Source organism: Diabrotica virgifera, chromosome 2 (genome assembly GCF_917563875.1).
Source record: "Diabrotica virgifera virgifera chromosome 2, PGI_DIABVI_V3a".
Classification (NCBI taxonomy): domain Eukaryota; kingdom Metazoa; phylum Arthropoda; class Insecta; order Coleoptera; family Chrysomelidae; genus Diabrotica; species Diabrotica virgifera.
In genome coordinates, this window is record NC_065444.1 from 91,127,015 (window position 1) to 91,152,067 (window position 25,053).

Consider the following 25,053-nt stretch of genomic DNA (forward strand, 5'->3'; position numbering starts at 1 on the left):
GCCTGGGCTTAGTAATGACGTGACATAATTTTGAGCCCATCGCAATATTTCGCTGTGAAATATTTAATATTGCCATAGATTGTATAATAAGCAATTTAACCAGAAGATTTAATGCGCAAAATGAAACTCATTCGCTATTTAACATTTGATGGAGATAACGACAATATTACGAAAAAAATTGATACAATGCACGTGTTTTATAAAGAAGACATCAGTGAAGAATTGATAGATGAAATTTTTCATTTGATTGCGATATATAAGGATAATATTGGTGAATCTCAACTTTCTCCAATAGATTTAGTTAGTAAAATTAAACATCTCAAATTGGAATCACCATTTCCTAATGGTAGGGGAGCCCAAGCAGGAATTTTTGCAGTTACTCGAGTGCATGATATTATCACATGGGGAGAAACCTTGTACCCTGTAAATCTACCTCTACCATAATTGGCTCTTATACATTAGAGATCGTTAAGGGGAGTCTGAAAAAAATCTATCTTTAGAAAAACTCGAAATCGTCAGAATTAAGATTTAAGTACATACAAAACAGTGTATATTTCAAAAATCTGACGATGTGAGCGGGGCGTAAGGAAATGGGTGAGTCACAAAGTTTCACAAAAAAAAAATGAATATTTTGCGAAATGAACGTCAGGTCGAAAAACTAAAAAATAGGTGTTCAAAATACTTTTCAAAAATCTACCGAATGATACCAAACACGACCCCCCACTGAGAGGGGTAGGGGTAAATTTTAAATACGAACCCCGCGATATTTTGCGAAATGAACATCAGATCGAAAAACTGAAAAGTACACGTATTCAATATTTTTGATAAATCTAACAAATTACACCAAATACGCCCCTCCACGCAGGTGCGGTGGGGGGTTACTTTAAAATCTTAAATAGGGGCCCCCATTTTTTATTGCAGATTTGGATTCCTTATGTAAAAATATGTAACTTTTATTCGAGACATTTTTTCGAATTGTGGTTAGATGGCGCTATAATCGGAAAAAACGATTGTTGGAAATGGAAAATTAAATTAAAAATTGGAAAATTCCCCACTTTATGGAAAACTTAACTTATTTTTTTTGGTTGTAGGACCTACTTTTCACAACCCAATAGGTCCCCATAACGCTCGAGTAACTGCAAATTTAGCATATTTTCCTTCTCTACTATAACGTCGTTATTGCGTTGAAAGAATATTTTGAATATTACAGTCGCAGAAGCGGAAAGATTCTTCAGTTGTCTTTCTCGCATAAAAAATGCTATGAGATATATAATGAAACAGGATCGGGTAACCAGCTTAACAACTTTGTGCATAGAGAATGATTTGGTAAAATCACGCGATTTTTCGAAAATTATAGACATCTTTGCCAATGAGAAAAAATATAAATATGTACAGTAGAACCCTGCAAATCCGAACGTTTGGCAAATCCGAACCAACAGAAAGTGAAAAAAATTAAAAAATTCAAGACAAAAACCTAAAAACATGTTTATTATACAGAGTAAAACCAGAAAATTTAACAATATAGGATTCACAGGACTTTGACATTTAAAATTTCTTAAAAATGAATACATACTTTATAATATGTAGTGCTTATAAAGGTTAAACACAAACTTACTTCGGTTCTCTTGCAGTCCAAACTTGAGTCCAAAAATATTGTCCACACTCTTGCGAGAACTTTTCAATGACAACGAAAACTTTGAATTATTAGGTAGGCTAACTTTCGGATAATCAGAACAGGCTGTCCTCCCAATTAGTTCGGATTTGCGAGGTTCTACTGTATTTTCACTATTATCAATATAATCAAAATTTTATATTAATATGGTGTCTTATTAATAATTATGTTTCTATTATTTATTACTGATAATTTTATTTCTAAAAAAGTTTTTTCAATTTTTTTCACTCTTCAGTAAGCACTAAGAAAAGCAGTTTCAGAAAGATTCTATGAAATATGTGCCAATAAAATATTTTATCTTAGGTCCGGCTGAACAAGATGATGACGAACATCAAGAATTCTGCAGGGTTTGCAAAGATGGTGGCGAACTTTTGTGTTGCGATTCCTGTACATCTGCGTACCACACGCACTGTCTTAACCCGCCACTTCCCGAAATACCTGACGGCGATTGGAAATGTCCTAGGTGTGGTTGTCCGCCTCTTGTGGGCAAAGTTGCGAAAATTCTTACGTGGAAATGGGTTGATGATCCTCCTAAAAAGAAGGACAATGGCGAAGATGAGCCTCCTACACGACATAGAGAGTACTTTGTTAAGTGGCATGAGGTAAAGTATTTTATTATTTTTATGTATTAGTTGTTTGTTGATCGAAATTATTGCATGCATAATATACAGTATCACCATTGTTTATATAGGGATAGTTGGTCATCCCAATAGGAAAATTTGTTTGATTCTGACTGAGACAGCCACCAGATGTCCCCACAATTTCTATTAGAATCGCAACGTAACGCGTAACTAAGATACATCCAAAATGCATAGACAGCAAGTTGGTACGATCCAATTCATAACACCCCAACTTGCATACATATTAAGAAAAATAAATATATAGGGTGAGACAGATAAAGGGCCTATTAGAAATATCTCGAGAACCAAAGGTAAGAAAATCATGAAAATTGAAATACAGGGGTTTTGAGGTATGAACTATTTAATGAAAATATTTTGGTCTCTTTGCTACTTCCGGTTATACCGTAAGTTAATTGTAACTTCGTTTTTGTAAATAGGACACCCTGTATATTTTTACATTTTTGGATTCTGCTCGATGTTTTAACGGGTAGTTTAAAAGATAATTACGGTTTTTTATAAATTTTGCAGCAATCTTCACACCCTGTAAAATTGTACTGATTTGATATCAAAATCTCCCATTTATGTTCAAGTGATTTTTAATACAGTCTATTTACCCAGATTTAGCCATACGGCTCACACTCCCTCTGAGGGGAAAATTGACTCATCCCAGATACCTACGGTACCAAAATGATTGAGCTCTGGTGGGACTCTTTCCGTGTTATCTAGCCCTAGGTGACTTGGAATGCAGGTGTATCTCCCAAAAATTTTCGTACATATCTGGCCGTCGCAAGTAGTACAGCTTTCTGCATGGTCTTATAAAGATGTTCATTGAGACCCAGCTTTTTATGCTTTCGAGGAGAGTCTTCGGAATGACTCCAGTAGTAGACATAACAATAGGTATCGTCTGCGTACTTTGCATTCTCCATTGTCTCCGTATTTGAATTTCCAGATCTCTATACTTGGCGATCTTTTCAGTAAATTTACTACGTAGATTATTGTTGTTAGGTATCGCCACATCAATTAGTGTTGTTTGTCCTGTCAATTTATTAACTAGTACGAGATCTGGTCTATTATATGCCACTGTTTGATCTGTGAGCACAGTGCGGTCCCAGTATAGCTTGTAGTTGCCATCCTCAAGCATACTCTCAGGAACGTATTGATAATATGGGAGATGGTCCGTTTGGAAAAGTCCCAGCTTGTTAGCTATCTCTTGATGAAGGATTTTTCCCACTGTGTCATGCCGTTCCTTGTATTCAGTTGCAGCAAATGCCTGGCAGCCCCCTGTAATATGCTGGATGGTTTCTTGGGCTTGACATCCATATCAGCATCTGTCGTTTTAAACCTGAGGGTCTTCGATGATATATTTCAGGTAATTTCTGGTTGGTATACCCTGATCCTGAATGGCCAGTAATGAACCCTCCGTTTCAGGGAACATCTTTCCTGATGTCAACAAATAGTTCGACGCTGTATTGTCGACATAGTCTTGGCTGACCTCATTGGGATGTCGCCCGTGCAGAGGTTTACCCATCCAGGTGCCCAGTTTTTCGTCCATAGTAAGGTGGTTTATGTGTATTTCTGGTTCCCTCAGTTTGATCGGTGTTGTGTCATCTACTGCGCAAATTGCGCGGTGTAGAGTAGATGTCTCAGCCTGCATCTGAAAATAAGTTCTTAAATTAGCAATCTGTTTATCTAATTGCTCACCTATATCCATAAGCCCTCTTCCTCCTAAATACCGGGGTAATGTCGTTCGTTCTACTGCACTTTTAGGGTGGTGTTTTTGTGCCTTTGTGAGGTGTGTTCGTACTTTTCACTGAAGATTTTCTATATCCGTTTTTGTTTACTTAACAGTACCAAATGAATAGCTAAGCGCGGAACAAGCGTAGGTGTTTAGTGCCTTAAACAAATTTTTACTGTTAAGCTGTGAACGAAGCAGCTGTTTTACCCTTCTTATAAACTCAGTAGTTATCTTAGTTTTCATTTGCTTCTGGTCAATTTTCCGCGTCTGCTTTACTCCAAGATATTTGTACATATCATTATCGCCCATGGCCTCGATGTTCTGGCCATTTTGCATATCGAATCCACCGGGCTGTACCTTTCCTCTGACTATATTCAAAACACGGCACTTGTCTAGACCGAACTGCATACTAATATCATTAGAGAATGTTTCTACAGTTTTTAGCATCTCTTCTAGGTGTTCTCGAGTGGAAGCCATTAATTTCAAATCATCCATATACAACAGATGATTGAGCTTCGCTACCACAGTATTATTGCTTTTAATGCTAAAACCTGAGTCAGTGGAGTTTAATAGCTGGGAAAGGGGGTTCAAAGCTAAACAGAACCACAATGGACTCAACTAGTCTCCTTGAAACAGGCCCCGGTTGATTGCGATATTTTCGGTTTCAATATTGTTTTCACCAGGTATTTGGAGGTGAATTTTAGTCTTCCAATCTCTCATTATATGCCTTAAAAAGGTCACTATGTTATCATCGACTTTGTATATTTTCAATATATCTATTAGCCATTCATGCGGTACTGAATCAAAGGCCTTTTTATAGTCACTAAAAGCAGTAAAAAGGTTCCTTTTTTTAGTGAATGCCTGGTTAGAAATGACTGAGTCGATGAGAAGCTGTTCTTTGCAACCCATGGAACCCTTAGCGCATCCTTTCTGTTGAGGCTCTATGATATTGTTTAGAGCACAGTGTTTGTAGATACGCCGGGTTACACAGGATGTGACCAATTTATACAAAGTTGGAAGACAAGTAATTGGGCGGTACTTGGATGGATCTTGGGTGTTATTTTGATCCTTGGGTATTAAATAAGTAGTTCCCTGAGTTAGAAATGATGGTAATTCCTGCGGATTAGAAATAACATGATTAATTAATGTTGATAAGCACTCATGAATACTCCAAAACTTTTTAAGCCAGAAGTTCTGAACTCCGTCTGGTCCAGGAGATTTCCAGTTATGAAGCTCTTTGATGACATTTGAGACTTCTTCAGTCGTGAATGGTTCGTAGTTAGCAGTGACGTAATGGTGACAGTTGTGCGTCGTATCTTCTATCCAGCCAGCATTGTTGTTAAAAGCAGCTGGTGTGGAAAGTTGATTACCCCAAAACTCATGAATTTCTTCTTGGCTTGGGTAAGACTTGTCGACACTTTCTACGGTGGAATTGAGTTTTCTGTAGAACGCCTTCTCAGAGTTCTCAAAAAGTGCATTGTCACATTTTCGGTTGTTACTAACTTTATACCTTCTTAATCGTCCTGAATAGACGGAGAGTTTTTGTTTTAATGTATCCAGACACTGTTGGGCTGTGTTATTTTCTGGATCGTATCTCGAGTGTCTTGCAGTGCTTTGTATTATTTCTTCAGCCCTCTTAATGACTTTTCTACTTGTTACAGCTCTTATATATATTCTGTGACTTGACCAATATCCCTACGCAGTAATTCAATTTTTCCGAGAAGTCTTTTTTCCCAGGGTGCAATTCTGTTACCAGTCCTTCCGTTATTAGTACCCCGTCGTGTTCTGATCTTAACGCCCATTACATTGGCAATTGCTGTTGCTGCACAGTAGATTAGCATATGCAGATACTCCAATGTGTGGGCTTCTACGACATAATTGGGTAGGACTTCAGTGTTCACAATTTGTAACAGCGCACCTAGTTTCTTACAAAAGTTTATTCGTGGTAGCGGTTGTCTGCTAAGTGGATTTGTTCCATTAAACTCTTGTACGGCACGAGCCATTTCGTTTTCTAGACTATCGCGCAACTCGTTGTTTTCCTGATGTGTATTGTCAGGTTGAGTTTCTGGTATGGGAATCTCAGGAATCTGCTCATCAAGGATTTCATTAGGGACTTGATCTAAAACTAGCTCTTGCTTATTAATCTCCCGTTCGACTTCGCTTTTGATCATATTGCGTCTAGTCTCTGGGATAAGGTTGTTTCTTATGATTACCCGGTATTGATCTGATACTCTTTGCTCCGATACTCTTTGCTCCGATACTTGAATATCTGGGTACTCCCTGCAAAATTCGGCATACAGCTGTTGTCTGTAGCCGATCGTTTCTTGACCGAGGTTTGTCACCTTATAATAGAGGCGCAAAATGCTTTCGTTAATGGACACAGTCCATTAATGGACACAGTCCATTTCATGCGCTGCCTCGGTCGTCCCGCTTGAGTGAGCGCCGGCTGATGTTCCGGCGCATCACCTTCAGCGAGTGGAGCTCTTGCTGTTGTTTGGCTCGCTTGTGGTTGTTGTTCTTGTTGTTGGGCTGTAGCTGTTTGTGTGACAGGGGCCCGCCTCCTCAACACCCTGCCACCGACGTCCCGCATGCTGTCACGTCCAGCGTCGGCTCCAGACGTGCCCTGGCGATCCCCAGGCAGCGGCCCTAAACATAAACTATTAGTATCCATTCTCATGGGTGTGCATTTTATACCTACTGCCAGGTATCAGTTTTTGTTCCACGGCAAGTATTCCTGCTACTCTGGGTATTGGCGCTACGAATACCCAGAACGCATCCCCCATTCGCAGGGGGCCGCGCCTGATAGAAGAACTGACATAAAACTCCCACAGGGAGTAGTCTATTATTATTAAAATTTATTATTGTAGCGAAATGTTTAATTGTAGTATACAGGGTTGGTCGAAACTCGGAATGAGTATTTTCTGAGTTTTCTTAAATGGAACACCCTGTATTTTAGTATTGTAATGAAATGATATTTTATAGTACTTTTTTATTTCTTAAGCATTCCCTATACCTAACTGTTTTAATTTGTAAGTTATTCGTAGTTCTTTAAGTCAAACATTAATTACAACAAAAATTACGTGAAATTTTATTAGGTTTGCCGTGAAAATATCCAATCAAATAATTTTTTGAAAATAAATACATGTTAATCTAGAATGATCTTAATTTATTCATATTGGATGAGATACCAAAATGCCTACGTTGTTAAGATTGTTGGTGCATAAAATATTAATAAAAACAAATATGCCTAGTTGGCTATGGCTTTGACACTAAACTTGATTAAACATTAGACATTATATTACTTTTATAGTTCCAGTTGCTTTGTTACCATTAAGTACTAATATAAATTTTTGTAATGGGGAACTGATTAGTAAAGTTTTTGTTCTAGGAGAGTATAACAAAAATGTACTACTAGCAATATGAATTTATCATCTGCAACTTCCTGATAGACGACAGCCAAGAAGAGAAACTTTTCAAAGTTGACTAGAACAGTTTCGATGTACTAGACACTTAGATTACGGAACGTTCATAGTAATATGCAGATTCCCAGTGACACTAACATTTAATTCATTTTAATAATTTACAATAGTTTCTGTTCGATCAGATTTCTCGTAATCTAAATGTCCAGTTGGTTGATATCACTCTAGTAAATTTTGAAAAGTTTCTCTTTTTGGTTGTCGTGATGGAATTGCTGATGATAAATTCTTATTGCTAGTAAGTAGCACATTTTTATTTGTTATACTCTCCTAGAACAAAAAAAATCTGAATCAGTTCCTCATTAGAAAAATTCATTAATGGTAGCAAAGCAACTGGTACTTCAAAGATAGTAGAATGTTTAAGTAAAGCAAATGTTTAAGCATATTTAGTGTCCAAGTCATAGCCAACTAGATAGAATATTGTAGGTTTTTATTAATATTACACACCAACAATCTTAACTACGTAGGTATTTTGATATATCAACCAGTATTAATAAATTAAGGGTCAGTCGAGATCAATATGTGTTTATTTTCAAAAAATTATCTATGATTGAATATTTTCACGGCAAACCTAATAAAATTTCACGTAATTTTTGTTGTAATTAATGTTTGGCTTAAAGAACTACAAATAACTTACAAATTAAAGCAGTTAGGTAAAGAGAATGCTTAAGAAATAAAAAAGTACTATAAAATATCATTTCATTACAATACTAAAATACATGGTGTTCCATTTAAGAAAACTCAGATAATACTGATTCCGAGTTTCAACCAACCCTGTATACTAAAATTAAACATTTCGCTATATTAATAATAATAGACTATATTAAAAATCACTTGAACATAAATGGAGTTTCTGATATCAAATCAGTAGAATTTCAAAATATCAAATATCAAAAATGTAAAAATATACAGGGTGTCCCATTTAAAAAATAAAGTTCCGGTATAACCGGAAGTGGCAAAGAGATCAAAATATTTTCATTAAATAGTTCATACCTCAAAACCCCTGTATTTCAATTTTCATGATTCTCTTACCTTTAGTTCTCGAGATATTTCTAATAGGCCCTTTATCTGCCTCACCCTGTATATTATGGAAAAATATATTTAGAAATTGAAATAATGATGTCATGCTATTATATACAATCCTTGCTCAATTTATTAGACTCACCCTAGAAATATCAGTTTTTTTATTTGAAACACCTTAAATGTATGTTCAAAGTCATACGGAACTGCTGAATGGGTTAAATAACAATTACTTAATAATCGTGCTACATAATTAAGTTAAAGATTGTGAGACTTTTTTGGTTGAATTGCGAAAACTTGACAGATGGCAACATAATGGGCTAAAAGGGTGCAATGACTTGACTTTTTCAACTTTAGTTTTTTAGTTAAAAAAGTTGTTGCTGTTAGAATTTTCGTAGAAATTTGCAGTAGTAAGTGTTAATATTACTCTTTATTAATGTTAGTTTTTAATTTGTTTAAGTTTTTTAAGAAATTAATAAAAATATGTTAATTTCTAAAAGACGAATGTCTTCGATTGGAATTTTTTCATATGGGTGATTGTAAAGGTTTTTTGTTGAACAAATCTCTTCTGCTCTCTTCTGTTACTGCTCTGTTAGAAAAGACCACATGTATCAAAGAGAAATAGCAAAAAAATATTGTGTATCTTAATCGTCAGTTTGAAGGTTCGAAGTCAAAAACTTTAAGAGAAACATCGTATTACATCGGTTTAGGGGGGGGGGTTGGTATGGCAGAAATGTTTCAGACACCCCCAGAGGGCAACGAATTTTAAAGAATTTGGCTGTCAAACACAAAAGAGTCACCCATGGCGATATACGGAAAAAATTGGAAGAATCAGAGTGTTCAGTATCGGAGTCCACTGTATGCCGAAATTTTTACAGTATGGGATTCAGATCTCATAGGCCAGTTAAGGAACAAACAAACAACCAACTATCACCACAAACGCTCAATAACCGCTTAGTTTGGGCCAATTTGCATAAAGACTGTATTGCCATATAACATTTATGCAAATTGGCCGAAACTAAGCGTCTCTTGGGCATTTGTGGTGGTGGTTTTGGTTCCTTAACTGGCCTATGACATTTCAATCCCATACTGTACAAATTTCGGCGTACAGTGGACTCCGATATTGAACGCTATGATCCTTCCAATTTATTGGTTATATCGCTATGGTTGACTCTTCTGTGTTTCGCAGCTAAATTCTTTAAAATTCGTTGCCCTTTGGGGGTGACTGAAATATTTCTGCCATACCGACCCCTCCAAACCGATGTAACAGAATGTTTCTCTTTAATTTTTTAGCTCAACCTTCGCACTGATGATTAAGATATAGCAATTTTTTTCTGTTTCTCTTTGATACATGTGGTATTTTCTAAGAGAGGAGTAAGAGAAAAGGGCAGAAGAGATTTGCTCAACAAAAAGATCTTTACAATATAAAAAAACTTCAATCCAAGATATTTGTCTTTTAAAAATTAACATCCAGTAGAACCTCGATTATCCCGTCAGGGCACCGCACCAAGGGTATGACGGACAATCGGAAAGACGGTTAACAGAACATTCAAAAAAATAAAAGTTGATAATAAAACTCTCAAATTTTATTTGTATGTTTTGTTTGATGATATATGACAAATTTGTGTTCGTGTTAATATTGTTGAATTTGGTTTAAAATATTCTGAAATCTTTGTTTGTTTTACTGATGCTTCACATTTTGCAAGGGCTGATTTTCTTATTCGGCGTAAGATCATGCAATCTACTTTATTGGATTCTTTTTGTCGAGAATAGAGCTTCTCTAGCTTCTTTAGGCAAATCTTTGTCAGTTACAAAAGCATCATCGACATCGCCACCGTCAAATTCCAAGTTTGTGTCAGCTTCTAAACCTGTTTCGTCAGCCTCTGTTTTACCAATTCAACGATTTTATCATCTGTCAGCAATCGATATTCATCTGTGTCCTCATCACAAATTAACTGTTAATCATCTTTAGGCAACGAAAACAAAACAGTTGATTCAGCCATAACTTCATTCGTTACCTCACTGTACATTTCAGCGAATTTCGTTTGGCTTATCACAATGCTCAAAAAAATGAATTGATGACTCAATTTTTTGCTTATGTACTCAATACAACTTATGTTCGGACCCTGACGGTTAACAGAGGTGACGGCTAATGGAGAGACAGATAATCGAGGTTCCACTGTATGTGTAATATCTTAAAATAAATTAAACAAATTAAAAATAAACATTCATATAGAACAATATTAACACTCACCTCTTTAAATTTTATGAAAATTGAACACCAATCACTAATTTAACAAAAAAAACTAAAGTTGAAAAAAGTCGAGTCCTTGCGCATTTTTAGCACATTCTATTACCATCTGTCAAGTATCCACAATTCAAAAAAAAAATTTACCATTTTTAATTTAATTATGTAGCACGATTATTAAGTAATTATTATTTAACCTATTTGGCAGTTCCGTATAACTTTTAAGATACTTTTAAGGTGTTAAGTTAAAAGTGTTTTTAAGTTAAAAAATCTGCTTTTTCTAGGGTGAGTCTAATAAATTGAGCAGGGACTGTATAATGTATAGTAGCATGACATCATTAATTCAATTTCTAAATTTATTCTTCCATGTATATTTATTTTTCTTAATATTCAATAAACTATCTCCCTATATAAACAATGGTATCAGCCAAAATAAAGAGTACCGACTATAAAAAAATATATTTATGAATTAATTTTTATAATACATGTGTTCAAAATGTGCACCATATGGCGTTGCAAACAAGCTACATTGCGTTTCTGAAGATCATTAAACATATTTAAGAATAGTGGTTGCTGCAAATGTTGAAAATAAGTTATTATTCTTTGCTGTAGTTCTCCAGCAGTTTCTGGCGGATTTTCTGAGTGAAATATGGAATTCTTCATCATACCCCAAATGTAGGCATCGAGTGGTTTTAAAGCCGGTGAATGAGGTGGATACTCAGAATCTGTGCGAAGAGAAATTATTCTGTTACCAAAATGTTCACGAAGCAAATTTATGAAGCATTCGGCTGTGTGGCTGTTGCGCCATCCTGTTGAAACCATTGCTTACCAATTATTCTGTCCAACTTCGTATGAGCAGAAATAATGTTCTACTAACATATCTTTTTCTTCGGTAGAGAGAACCATAGTGACAAACAACTGATGACAAGTATACCAGATATGATAAATGCAACTTACGTGCACAATTTGACAGCTCTCTTAATTTCAGTACAACTGTTTATTTTGGTGGATACCATACTCTCTGTAATTTTCGGGGTTTGACTCTATGTTGAATAATTTTGGTTTTTTTTTTAAACCATTGTTTTGTTGACATTTTGAATGTTAAAAAGTAAATGAGAAAAATACCAATAGCGTGCGTTCTTCTAGATTCAAGTCAAAACATACTTAGTGATTATCACTATTGTATCATTCATAAGACCATTTTTCTGTTCATAGCTATCATATTGGCATTGTAGTTGGATAACCGAGCTTCAATTGGATGTATATCATCCTCTCATGTTCCGAAGTTATTCAAGAAAGTGGGACATGGAAGAGCCTCCTAAACTTGAAGAACCTATGGATGAAGCTGACACTAGATGTAGCAGGTAATAAAAAATTAAATTTAAAAAGTATTTTGGTCTTAAAAGCGACTTGGTTGTCATTTGTTCTCGACTTCATTTAATATCTTTCCTTCAGGATCTACAAATATTTGCAACATCTCTATATATTTTTTCTAGTATACTCTATATTCTTATTCTTAATGTACTTTTCCGTGATGAATGCTGTTGAACCAGGTTCTGAGATTTTTTAACCAGGATGTTTCTCTGGACTTGGCTTTCCAAAACTTGGCTTTCCAAATAGTTTCCCTTGCAGGATCGCTTGTAGGAGGGCATATCTAGATTCATTTTACATAATGTTTTCGAAGTATTGTAACTGTTCAGATTTGATGGTGGTCGGTACCTCTCGGTTGTTCTTCATTCTTCTGAGGACCTCTTCATTTGTGACTCAGTCCACGGGATTCGAAGTACTCTCTTATATAGCCACATCTCAAATGCTTCCACACATATTCCATATTGAACATTACATTGTCTGTATTGAAAACATTTAAATGGATCAAAAGTGCTTTCTTCTACATACTAATATGAAGCGTTTTCTGCTGTGATTTTATGGACTAGTGACTAGTCTATTATTCTATAGTCTATAGTCATAAAATTTTTACATATTTGAGCAAATAACGTCATGTAAAAGTAAAAGTAAAAAAAAGAGATTGTATAAATCTAAAGTACATAGAACAATAATTATCATAATTAAAACTAAAATTAAAAATTAGACATTACATGTTACAAAAACAAAACAACTATGATCTGTTCACAATTTCTTGAGAGCTCGCTACAAGTTTGACCCTCATTAGAGAAGATAAGTAATATGAAATACAGAGGATAAGTAATATCATATAATAACAAAAAAGCCAACCTAAAACTCGCAGTTTAAGATGTTTTCGACTAACCCACCTTGTATCTGAAGGAATACAATAGAGTTGTAAAGCTGATAATCCGATTTTGGGTAAAAATTACCAACCAGTGTCTTGGAGTATATGATTAAGACATTTATTTGAACTAAATAAATAATATATTAATGTAAATCGTATTCTTGTTTCAATAAAATTTCTTTATTTTATTTAAAAATAAAAAGTTACTTGCAATTTGTAAAAGAAACATTTATTTAATTATTACCATAGAGGTAGGTATTCTTTTTCTCATGATCATCTTTCAGTGCGTCACAGTTTTTCGATTTCTCTCTAACGCATTAAATTGTATGTGACAGAAAAAAAGGCACGTCTGTGAATACTTTGGTAATTATTCTAGTTTGGTGATTATTCTAGTTGTCGATAGATGGCGCCATAATCAAAAAAGAATTATTTATTAAATAAAATAATACTATTATCAATATAATCTGTACAATTTATAAGACTATACAAATGAAAGAAAATACCATTTTATAAATGCAATAGACACAATTGATTTGGTTTTATTCCAAATTGAAAATAAAATTTGACAACTGTCAGATTTAACTAAAATGTCACGTTAGAATAAATGTCATAAATGTGTATTATCACGGACTTACCTTTTTTTCTATAATTTGTGACGCACTGAAAAATGTTCATGAAAAGGAGAATATATATTAACACAGAGTGAGCCTACGCTCCGCGCTTCCTGACAAGATCTCATGGACTGGTTTGGTGCTATCTCTTTCTAGCACATTGTATCGAGAAACTAAAATGACATTAGGTGTGAGTATAGGTACGGAAAGGGAGGACTACTATCGCAGCTTTACTATCCGTAAAAGTGAAACAGCACTGAGCCAAATAAAAAAGATGGTGTCGTCACTTCGCTCTGAATGACAATATGTCTATGATAATATATAAGTCTATGATTAATACCTATTTTTAAATTATACAAATTACGATTACAAAACTAGTCAAATTCAAAATAAACAAAATCATCTTCGGAATCCGAGTCGTCTTGCAGGTTAATAATTAGCGGGTGTGTCTCTACCGTCGTGTAAATTACGTTATCAAAATCCCACATTATTTTTGGTTCTTCTTCTATTACATGTCTTCTGCATCTCACTAGTTTTGTTCTGTAATATGTTGAAAAGACTCAACAATTCACGTACAGCTTGTATTTTATATAACGTATTTTTTCTAGCCACAGAACTTTTCATTTGTTCCTGAATGAGTTCAATTGATTTAATTCGCAGTGGTAGGGTGGAAGTCTAAGAACTATGATGTTTCGCCTTTTCGCCATTTTGTCGGGATTTGTGGTGCCGGCAATTTTTAAAGTTCTGCTTTAACCATTCCATCTTCTTAAGGCAGAGACTTATACCGCAGCCAGTCAAGGATATCCTGTTCCTTCCACGCAGTCGTTAGAAGTCTTTCTAGTAGTCGTGAATGATAAGGTGCATTATCTAATACTATAATTGAATTTGGTGCTATAATATGTCCAATCATCTGCTCAAAATACTCTTCGAAAACATCAGTTGTCATTTCCTCGCGATAGTCTTTTGTGCTTTTGGATTGAAATTCCAACAAACCATGCTTAACAAATCATTTTTCACTGCTAATGTGAGAAACTATTAATCTATTATCTTTACCAGAAGGCGGGGAAATACCAGTAGACCAACCTTCCACAAAGGCTTGCCTGGAGCTTGATATATTTTTATCTGACCACATTTTTGTTAGACTATGACCTGAGTTTACCCACGTTTCTTCCTGATAGTAGATTGGCCTTCCTTTATCCCGGAATTTTCTTATGAATCTTAGATAATTTCTTGTCCAACATATTATCTCTTCCAGGTCGATCAAAAGTGATTTTTGGTCTGATTTCTCCCACCAGAAATTTAATTCTGTTAAAACTTGCCACAATTTGGTTCGTCCGATATGAGGCAAATCCGGGTCGTCTATAACATCTTGTTTAAGTTGTTAATTTTGTTTAAGTTGGTTAAGTATTTCTTTTTTGAAAAAAAATTCGTGAATTTTCCTTCAAATACCCTTTTTGACAAATTCATCAATTTTAATAGGCTTTTTCCCCTCTTTAATTGTTCGTTTGTATTTGGGTTAGGTATACCTTGCTTTTTTCTTTCTGATAGGAACCTGTAACTACATTGTTGACTCCCCTACGCCCGTCATGTTGGCACAACTCTCGATTATGTTCCGAGCAGTGTTTCTGGGATTCTGAGAAACTAGAGCATTGTGAACGTTCAGGATAATTGTCTTCTCTCTTGGTGAATATACGGACTTACTGACTGTATGCAACAGTACCGGTGTAAAAATTGATGATGATGTGCGTATATGTTTGTAGGAATATGGAAAAAATTACTGCCGTATTTTATTCAAAATAGAATATCAATAAACGTTTTGGAAAGGAAGATAAAATGTAAATATCCATTAATTTTAATGAATAAACACTTCCGGAACCTCCGCCTATGATTTTGCTACTTTTACGACCGTTTTATGACTTTGAGGCAAATTTTGTGCTCTCAAGAATATATGAACGGACCATAATACTCCAGGTATTCCACCATAGTATATGGTTCTACCATATACCGTATGATTGGGGATGTAATGGTTAATTAATAATGAAGGGTTCTTAAAAAGAAACTTTTAACATTCATAAATGTAGATGGCTGGATGGCTATTTAGTAGTTTAAATTTATAAATAGCAGCTTATAAGAGTGGATACAGGAGAGAGGAATATGACTATCAGTGGGTAAGAGATAGTCTAAATTTACCAACACTTGAGTCAAGGAGGACATTGTTAGATTTATGCTTCCTACACAAAGTTATTAATGCTTTCATAGATTGTTCCTCAATTGATATCACTTTTTAGTCTTAAAGTTCCTAGTAGAAGCAACAGACAATCAGAAATCTTTTCAGTGCCATTTCACCACACTAATTTTGGTATAAATGAACCGACTACACGATTGGTTCGGAGTGCTAATAGCCTGCCAAGACAAATGGATATTTTTGACTCCAAAATTGGTTTGTTAAAAAAACAACTAAGGGGTATCTTGTAATAAGTTTGTTGTAGTTCTGTATTGTTCTTACAATATGTTTGTATTATTCTGATGTGTTTATTATTTTAATAATTTATTATTGTTGAGGTGTAACTTGTAAAAGCCTTGTTGTGTGTAAAACTTGTAAATGGATGCCGTAAATAAATAAATAAATTTCCCCCTGCATGAGTCCTTGATTTTCATCCCAAGAATAATCCATACTACTTTTCTGAATGATAAGAAGCTCTGATGCTGCCACTGCATTTCCCCAGAACACGATTCCATAACGTAGTCGAGAATAAAAGTTAGCATAATAAACAGTAAGAAGAGTATCCTGCTGTAAGTACTCTTTAAGCACTCTTATTGAGTAGCATGCGGAGTTCAGTTTTTTACATAACTGCAATAGGTGTACATCCCAATGCAGTTATTGGTCAATGTAGATACCCAGGAATTTGACAGTTGGATGTTTCTATGTGGTCTGATTGAGTATTTACCACATTTGTGATCTCTCCTTTCCATCTTGAAAGATGGTTCCCATATAAAACATCATAAAAACAACTAAATTGAAAATGGTTATTCATTTTTGATAAAACATCATCTTTTGCATGCCTCATCTTTGTTTTTATGATACAAAGTGTGCTGGCGTGAGATGCAATACCCAGACTTGTTTGACACTTTGGTGATGAAAGTAATATATTGTGTCAATTTTCATTTTCTTTTTGTTTATTGAGATTGTCGTAGATAAAAAAAAGACAGCAAAAACGTTGTGTGATTAAGATTTAATTCATATTTGTAGATTCCTGAAAATGGGTGGAAACAACAACGACGATGAACTCGAAGAGAAGTATTACAGATACGGAATAAAACCAGAATGGCTAATAGTCCATCGTGTCATCAACCACCGTACGATGCGAGACGGAAGAACTTTGTACTTAGTAAAATGGCGAGAGCTAACTTACGATCAAGCTACCTGGGAAGAAGATTCTGACGATATCCCAGCCCTAAAGTCTGCCATCGAATATTACACAGATTCAAGAGCTGCTAATTTATCCGGAGCTGGAGGTAAGCTAAAGAAGAAAGTTGGAAGAAAGCCGAAAGCTAAAGAACTTATCGATGATGACGATAGAAACGGTCCTCGCAGATATACTCCACCGCCAGATAAGCCCTGCAGTGATCTGAAGAAGAAACTAGACAAACAACCCTCATATTTGGACGAGAGTGGATTGCTTCACGAGTACCAACTAGAGGGTCTTAACTGGCTTCGTTATTCGTGGGCCAACGGTATAGACACTATCTTAGCCGACGAGATGGGTCTCGGTAAAACCATTCAAACCATTGTCTTCTTGTATTCGCTCTACAAGGAAGGTCACTGCAAAGGTCCGTTTCTAATTAGTGTCCCACTTTCAACGATCATCAATTGGGAGAGAGAATTCGAAAATTGGGCACCTGATTTTTATTGTATTACATATGTTGGTAAGTTACAAACACATTCTAAAAGTAATTATTTTTTATTCCAAAAGTACTGCATTAAAAAAAGGTTTAACAGTAGTTTAAATAAAATATTTGTAACTATAAAATTTGATGAAGTCATAATATGGTTAAACATAAAGGTATTTTATCAATAGACCAGGGCGGATCTGTGACATTTGGATGTGTGACGTGGCTCTCAAATAGATCGGGAATATTAATAAATTAAAATATTTAAAAATTACTAAAAACATTCTTTTTTTACTTTTCTTATTACGATAAAGTAAACCTTTCCTTAAATAATTCTGTTATGGTGTATTCCACGAATATACGTCTGTTTTGGATTATCGCGACAAAGAATATTTTAGTGTGCAACATAAGAAATACGAAAGTATTTTGCTCTAATAATTACTCCAATAAACAACAATATAATTTGCAATTTACTTTCGTTCTTCATATTTTGCACAGTAAAATATTCGATGTCGCGATAATCCAAAACAGACGTATATTCGTGGAATGGAAATCGCGATTAAAGATTTTAGGAAGCTTGAAGAAGATTTAAAATCGTCATAGAAAGTTTTATCAAATATTTGTTATAACCAAATGGTAGAGAATTTAATATGTTAGAATAATTTATTTTAAGTTTAATTTATAAAAACGTCTTTACAAAAAAAATAAAACGTGATATTTATCGGGTTTTACTTTTATTTATTGGTTTTTAATTGTATATTATTCCAACAAAAATAAATTAATCTGCATTCTTTTTAGAAAATTAAAAGGTAAAATGTGTCTTCTTCCTATTCTTCTCACATCATTACATCTGGAATTCGATCTAAGATTACCGGTTTTTAAATTTGTTATTCAAGCATGCACCTCTTCTGGAAAATATTTTCTTGGCACAACTTTATCAAATCGGTTTTCTTTGCTTCACTTATTGGAAAGGTACTTTTATACAACTTTGGTAAATTGCCCGGAGTTGGTAGGTAAGTCTTTAGGGCGTAGAGTAGTTTTTTTTTATTCAAACCAATATCTTCTGATATTTTTATTAACTGATTACCGTTTTCCGCTATTGTCCTCTTTAGAATATCATCCAGTAGAATCACTGTTAGCTACAGCATTTATTATATCATTTGACAATATACACAGCATTTTTTTTTTAAACTTTTGACACACTGGAATTCATTCATGGTAAGGTAGTGGAAAGAAACATTTCTTACTAAATGTTCGTTCCTTTCTTTGGGAAGTTTTAGGGGCAAGTCTAGTCCTAATTAGTTTAACAGTTATACACAATAAAAAATTTTCTAGACTAAACTACTACTACTAGACTCCAGTAATTTCTACAGAGTTTCAATAGTTTTAGACAACTTTTCAGTACACTTAAATTTAAATTTACTACAATTGATTTGCTGTGGTACCTTGGAAGCTCCGAGTTTGTTTTTCATTATAAATATAGCCCCATTCTAACCAATTTTTTTGTTTTCGTATTATTCAATTGTCAATTTACGCCATCTTTTACTGGGTTTTCGCAGGAACAAAGTGTGCTGAAATTTAATAAACTATCATAGTCTAAAATTCTTTATCGGATTTTCGCATGAATATATTTTGTCAAAATGAACAATTTTGTAATCTTCATCTCCGATAAAATTAATTATCAGTTTTTAACTTAGAAATCTTTCGAATAAAATTAGTAACTTTACACAGGAAAAAGAAGATAAATGATTCTACCGCATTCTCATATTATAAATATGTTTACAACAAAGTATTTTTATCAGTAAAGTTATATATCGGGTTGGTGTTATTTGAAAATATGAGTTAACGGTTTTTACCATGTTTTTTTACCATTTTATTAGTTATTGTGCTTAAAAATGTTAATATCAAATAATAACATTTACCAGTGGTAGGTGACGTGTTTTTACTACAGCAGAAATAAAAATACCGGATTTCATAATTTTTGTATTTATTGGGTTTTCGCTCGAACCCCTCGATATTATGGTATATACTAAATTCACAATCAAGATACACTAGAAATAAACAAACCAAGACACGTTATATGTTACAAGGAGCACTCATAAATCATTACATATTTACAATATATGTACAGTGCGTCCATAAAGTAACGCGTAAATTCATATTTCGAAAACTGGCGACTTTAAGGAAAAATCCTGAAACATGTCGATTTTTATTTTTAAATTACAATTTTTTGGCATATATATCATACTAGTGACGTCATCCATCTGGGCTTAATGACGTAGTTGATGGTTTTTTAAATGAGAATAGGCGTCATGTGATAGCTCATTTGAATGAGTATTCAATTCTCTATTCACTAATATAAACATTAACATAATTATTTATACAGGGCGTTCAAAACAAACTTTTTTAATTAAATTAATTGAGACAAAAAGAAGAATGTATGTAATTTATTTAATCCAAAAATTCGTTTTACTGTTGTCAGAAAACAGGAAAAACATTTTTATTTGACAAATAAATATTTCTTTTCGCTTAAATTCAACGTTAAAGCTGCCTCTTGACAATTTGAACATTTCTTTTAAGCTAAAATGAATGTTTATTTTTTAAATAAAACATTTTTATGTTTTCTAACAGCAGTAAAATGTATTTAGAATTAAACAAATTACATACATTCATCTTTTTGTATCAATTAATTTCATTTAAAAAAATCATTTTTTGGACACCCTGTATAAATAATTATATTAATGTTTATATTAGTGAATTGCGAATTAAATACCCTTTCAAATGAGCTATCACATGACCCCTATTCCCTTTTAAAGAAAGTATCGATTATGTCATCACACCCAGATGGATGACGTCACTAGTATGATATATATGCCAAAAAATGTGATTTAAAAATAAAAATCTAGCTGTTTCGGGATGTTTACGAAATAATGAATTTATGCATTACTTTATGGACTGTATGCAGGGTTGCGAAAAAGTCGATTTTTATAAGTTTTGGTGGGTAAGGGTCTTCTAATGCGGCCGATATTATAGTGGTAATTACATTGTTGCCAAATCTTCCGTTTTTCTGGAAATCTAATGAACTTATTTCAAATGAAACACCCTGTATATTTTTGCGTTTTAAAATCTTTTAAAAATACTGATTATTCTTCGTGTTATATTCCCTATACCTAAATGCCATAATTTCGGAGTTATTACTTGATATTTATTAAAACAAATTATAAAAATCAATTTTTTCGGCCCGCCTAGACATCATTTTAGGTTCTTTGGATCATTGGAAACAAAAAAGTCTTTTGTAATTTTTCTGCAAAGGTTTTCGAGCTAACAATTAACATAAACAATTTAAAACTGAAAAAAAAGAAAAATGACGATTTTTAAGGTTCAAAAACGAAAGTATGAAAAATAATTTTTGAAATAACGAAGTACTAAAATTCAAGCTCAAACCTTCTATCAGCTACCTGAATTTTTGGCAAGACCTGTTTTATTTCCAATTTTCCAATGATCCAAAGAACCTAAAATATTGTCTACCCAGACTGAAACAATTGATTTTTGTAATTTGGTTAAAAAATTTTTTAATAAATGTAGCAATTACTCAGAAATTATGGCATTTAGGTATAGGGAATATAACATGAAAAATAATCATGATTTCTTAAGGATTTCAAAACGCAAAAAATATACAGGGTGTTCCATTTGAAATAAGAAAGTTTATTAGATTTCCTGAAAAAACGGAAGATTTGACAACGATGTAATTACCACTACAATATCTGCCGCATTAGAAGACCCTTACCCATCAAATTTGATAAAAATCGTTCTAGCGGTTTCCGAGAAATTACCGTGTTGCCAGACTTTTTTTGCAACCATGTATACATTATATAAATCCCAAATCATGATTTACAAAGTTTTATACATTGTAAAGCATGATTCGGGAGTGCTCCTCGGTAACGTTCAAGTGTCTTGGTTTGTTTATTTTTAGCGCATCTTGATTGTGATTTTAGTATAGTTTTTGTTGTGAACAAAGTCTATTAAATCGATTTTAATGTAATTTGGTGCTCAGTTTTACTGTATTATAAAGATTTTCTATGTGAATTATGAAGGCCCTAAATGCGATCTAAGTGGTTGAAAAACATTGAAAAAAAGGCTTGTTTCCCCCTCCCCTTTTTTGTATTTATTGCTGTTTTGCAGAAAGGGTAATAAATTATAACATGTTTAACCAGTTATAGAAAATTCAATTGGCCTTAGTTTTAATTTTTTTATTATTATTCCCGACCTATTTGAGATTTATGATAAGTCAATTATTATTACTGAAGACATGACACAACTTTTTCTGCAAAGATCCGAATGCCACACGTTATCTACGGGAACAGTTTTTAAATAACTTCCTATTTGACGGAGCAAGGTCTTAAAGATCTCGTCATAAAACTTCTTAATTGGCAGATAATTTTTTTTTAACTTTTCCACCTGCTAGCGCTGTAAAATGTTTATTTTTGAATTATTTTTAATGTTATTGGTACCGTTTGAATCCTTATAGAGTACTCTAGTCGAATTATTGTAAAAAAATGTACGAGGTTGATTTGACAACTTACCGCCATAAAGTACGATTTTGGCCCATTTGACAACTACGAGGTCGAATAAGCCTCGTGTCTTCACGGCGTCGCTATCTGATATTGTCTTAACGGCATCCATTTACAAAAGTTTTAAGAAAACCACCCTAACAACAATAAATGTTTTAAACTATCAAACATCCTAGAACAATAAATTATAACACAGTTATTTTAAGATGTCCTTCAATAATTTTTTAAATAAACTAATTTTGGAGTTAAAACATTAAGGGGTTAATAATAATTCTTTCACACTAAAAAGCCTTCTAATCAATCTCGCCAAAAACTAAAAAATTGATAAAAAATCTCATTATAAACATAAGTGTTAACAGCGGCCACTCTCATTTTGACGTCAACAGAAGATTGTCAGCTGATCATGGCCAAAAATTGACAATGTATAATTCATGAATTTCACTTTTTTTACAAATAATGTTTATATTTGTGAGTTTAGAAGTTTATAAAATTTTTATGGAACTTAATTATGGACAAAAAAACTCTAAACATGAAGTAAAAACCACTTCTATGTAATTAGTATTTTTATTAAAATTTAAAAATCCCAATGGATTGAATAAAATGTGTCCAATTCAGAACGTTTTCGTACCTATCAGTTCATCATCAGTGAATTTGAATACTTGCTAAATAGCCCCAGAACCAAACAATGGTTGAATTTAAATTCGATCTACATTATGTCAAAGTAATATTGAACAGGCTAAACGCCGATGTTAAAAGATATAACCTCCGGGAACATGGTGAAACCCTACCAGGAAACTTAAACAACCATCTTAGGCTAACGTTGACTACCAAGTGAGTGACTACCAACTTGGTAGTCAACGTTGGCCTAAGATGGTTGTTTAAGTTTCCTGGTAGGGTTTCACCATGTTCCCGGAGGTCTTTTAACATCGGCCTTTATTTAGCCTATTCAATATTACTTTGACATAATGTAGATCGAATTATAAATTCAACCATTGTTTGGTTCTGGGGCTATTTAGCAAGTATTCAAATTCACTGATGATGGACTGATAGGTCCGAAAACATTCTGAATGGGACATATTTTATTCAATCCATTGGGATTTTTAAATTTTAATAAATATACCAATTACATAGAAGTGGTTTTTACTTCAGAGTTCTTTAACTATATGGTATACGGCCAACCTAGGGAACTTCCCTTTTTAGTTTAATTATGGACCTTAGTTGGTCTCGACACATATGACATTAGATTGCTCAAAAATCTTTATTAAATCAGACCGCTTGTATTAAGTTAAACCAAGAAGTTTCAACTAAAGTTTCTATTAAGCGGAGTGTCAGACAGGGATGTGTTATGTCTCTGACATTGTTCAATGCCTACACTGAACCAATTTTCGATGAAGCGTTAAATCATCGTCGCGAAGGTGGTGAAATCATTAATAACATCAGATACGCAGATGACACCGCCATAATGGCATAAAGTCTGGAAGACCTTCAAACCCTGTTAAACGCTGTAAACAACGAATGCATTGCAAAGGGCTAACAATCAAGGCAAAGAAAACAAAATGGATGGTGGTCAGAAAAATTAATATCGAAGACTGAGTAGGTAGGGTGGAACACTTTAGATATTGGGTTGAAAGTGATGAGGAAATTTCGACCATAATAGAACTTGCACGAAAAAGCCTTATTAGCTGGCGTTCTGTATTGTGCAGCAGAAGTCTTTCATTGACCACACGTCTAAGAGTATTGAAGTGCACGTCTGGCCCGTTTTGTTCTATGGATGTGAAACTTGGACAACAAAAGTGAAGAATCTCAACAAATTAGAAGCGTTCGGGTTGTGGTGTTACCGTCGCATGCTCAGAATCCCATGGGCAGCACACATATCCAACGAACTTGTGCTGGAGACCATGCACAAAGAGCAAGAATTGACCAACGTCATAAAAATGAGAAAGGTTCAATACTTCTGTCACATAATGAGAGGAGCTAAATATCGCTTACTCCGGTTGATCATTCAGGGCAAAATCGAAAGAAAACGCTGGGTTGGAAAACAATTATACTGGCTGCGTAACATTAGACAATGGACAGGTCGAACGGTCAAGGAATTGTTTCATATACCTGCCAACCGAGAAACATTGCATCAGCTTCCCAAGTAGCACCGAACAGGTTTATTAAGTCTTAAGGATGCTTTAAAACTGTAGAATAAAACTAAAGTTAAAACCATTTGGTTTTTAAGTAAACCTTAAGGTTGCAATAAAACCGCTTTCAGCATAAAAGCTTTCACTCTGAAAGAGGTCAATAAAACCAAAAATAAAAACCTTCTTAAAACTTTGTTTTCTTAAGCAACTGGTTTTAAAGCTGCTGTGAAAGTGCTTTTAAAACCATGTTAAAAGACACTTTAATTGCAGGCAGTTTTATAGCAAACTTAAAAAGGTTTCTTTAATGGAGACTTTTAAAGACAATTTACCATATTAAATGATTCTTTAAACCCATATACTTCATATAGGCCAACAAATTTTTACGTGTGTTATGATAGAAAGATACGTATTTGTAACCATAAAACAATAAAAAGTACTTGGTTATTTCGGACTGTCAAGGTAGAAAAACACTTGCGCACCCAACTGTATTGATAATGTTAACAAAAATAGGTCTAAATAACTCAGCGCCCTAAAATTTCTGACTTTTGGCGATTAAAAAATAAAAATAATAAAATTTAAATCCGAAAAATATTAATTTGAAAGAAAAATACGTTTATCTACAATTTTAATGTTAAAATAAATCGAATTTATGTCTTTAAGACGCTTATTTATAATTTTTATGTAAGCCTTATATTGTCATGGCTTTCAGCATCTCCAGAAAGCAATATGGCTGAAATCCAAATAAAACTATTTGGTCTATCGACAAGAATTGTTAAGATCAAATGGTTTTATTTTATACCTTTCCAAGAGCATATATCCTACATAAATGCAAGGT

The 25,053-nt window shown here is 33.8% G+C and overlaps 1 protein-coding gene across 2 annotated transcripts in view; it reads left to right on the top strand.

Annotated features, from left to right (window-relative positions):
* Positions 1-25,053, top strand: part of LOC114332231 (chromodomain-helicase-DNA-binding protein Mi-2 homolog) — a 128,270-nt gene that overhangs the window by 40,525 nt on the left and 62,692 nt on the right. For both annotated transcript variants that reach the window (XM_050642712.1, XM_050642713.1), the window contains exons 10-12: positions 1,976-2,274; positions 11,987-12,135; positions 16,881-17,557. In XM_050642712.1, the coding sequence (XP_050498669.1) occupies positions 1,976-2,274; positions 11,987-12,135; positions 16,881-17,557 (1,125 nt within the window). The remainder of the gene's footprint in view (positions 1-1,975; positions 2,275-11,986; positions 12,136-16,880; positions 17,558-25,053) is intronic.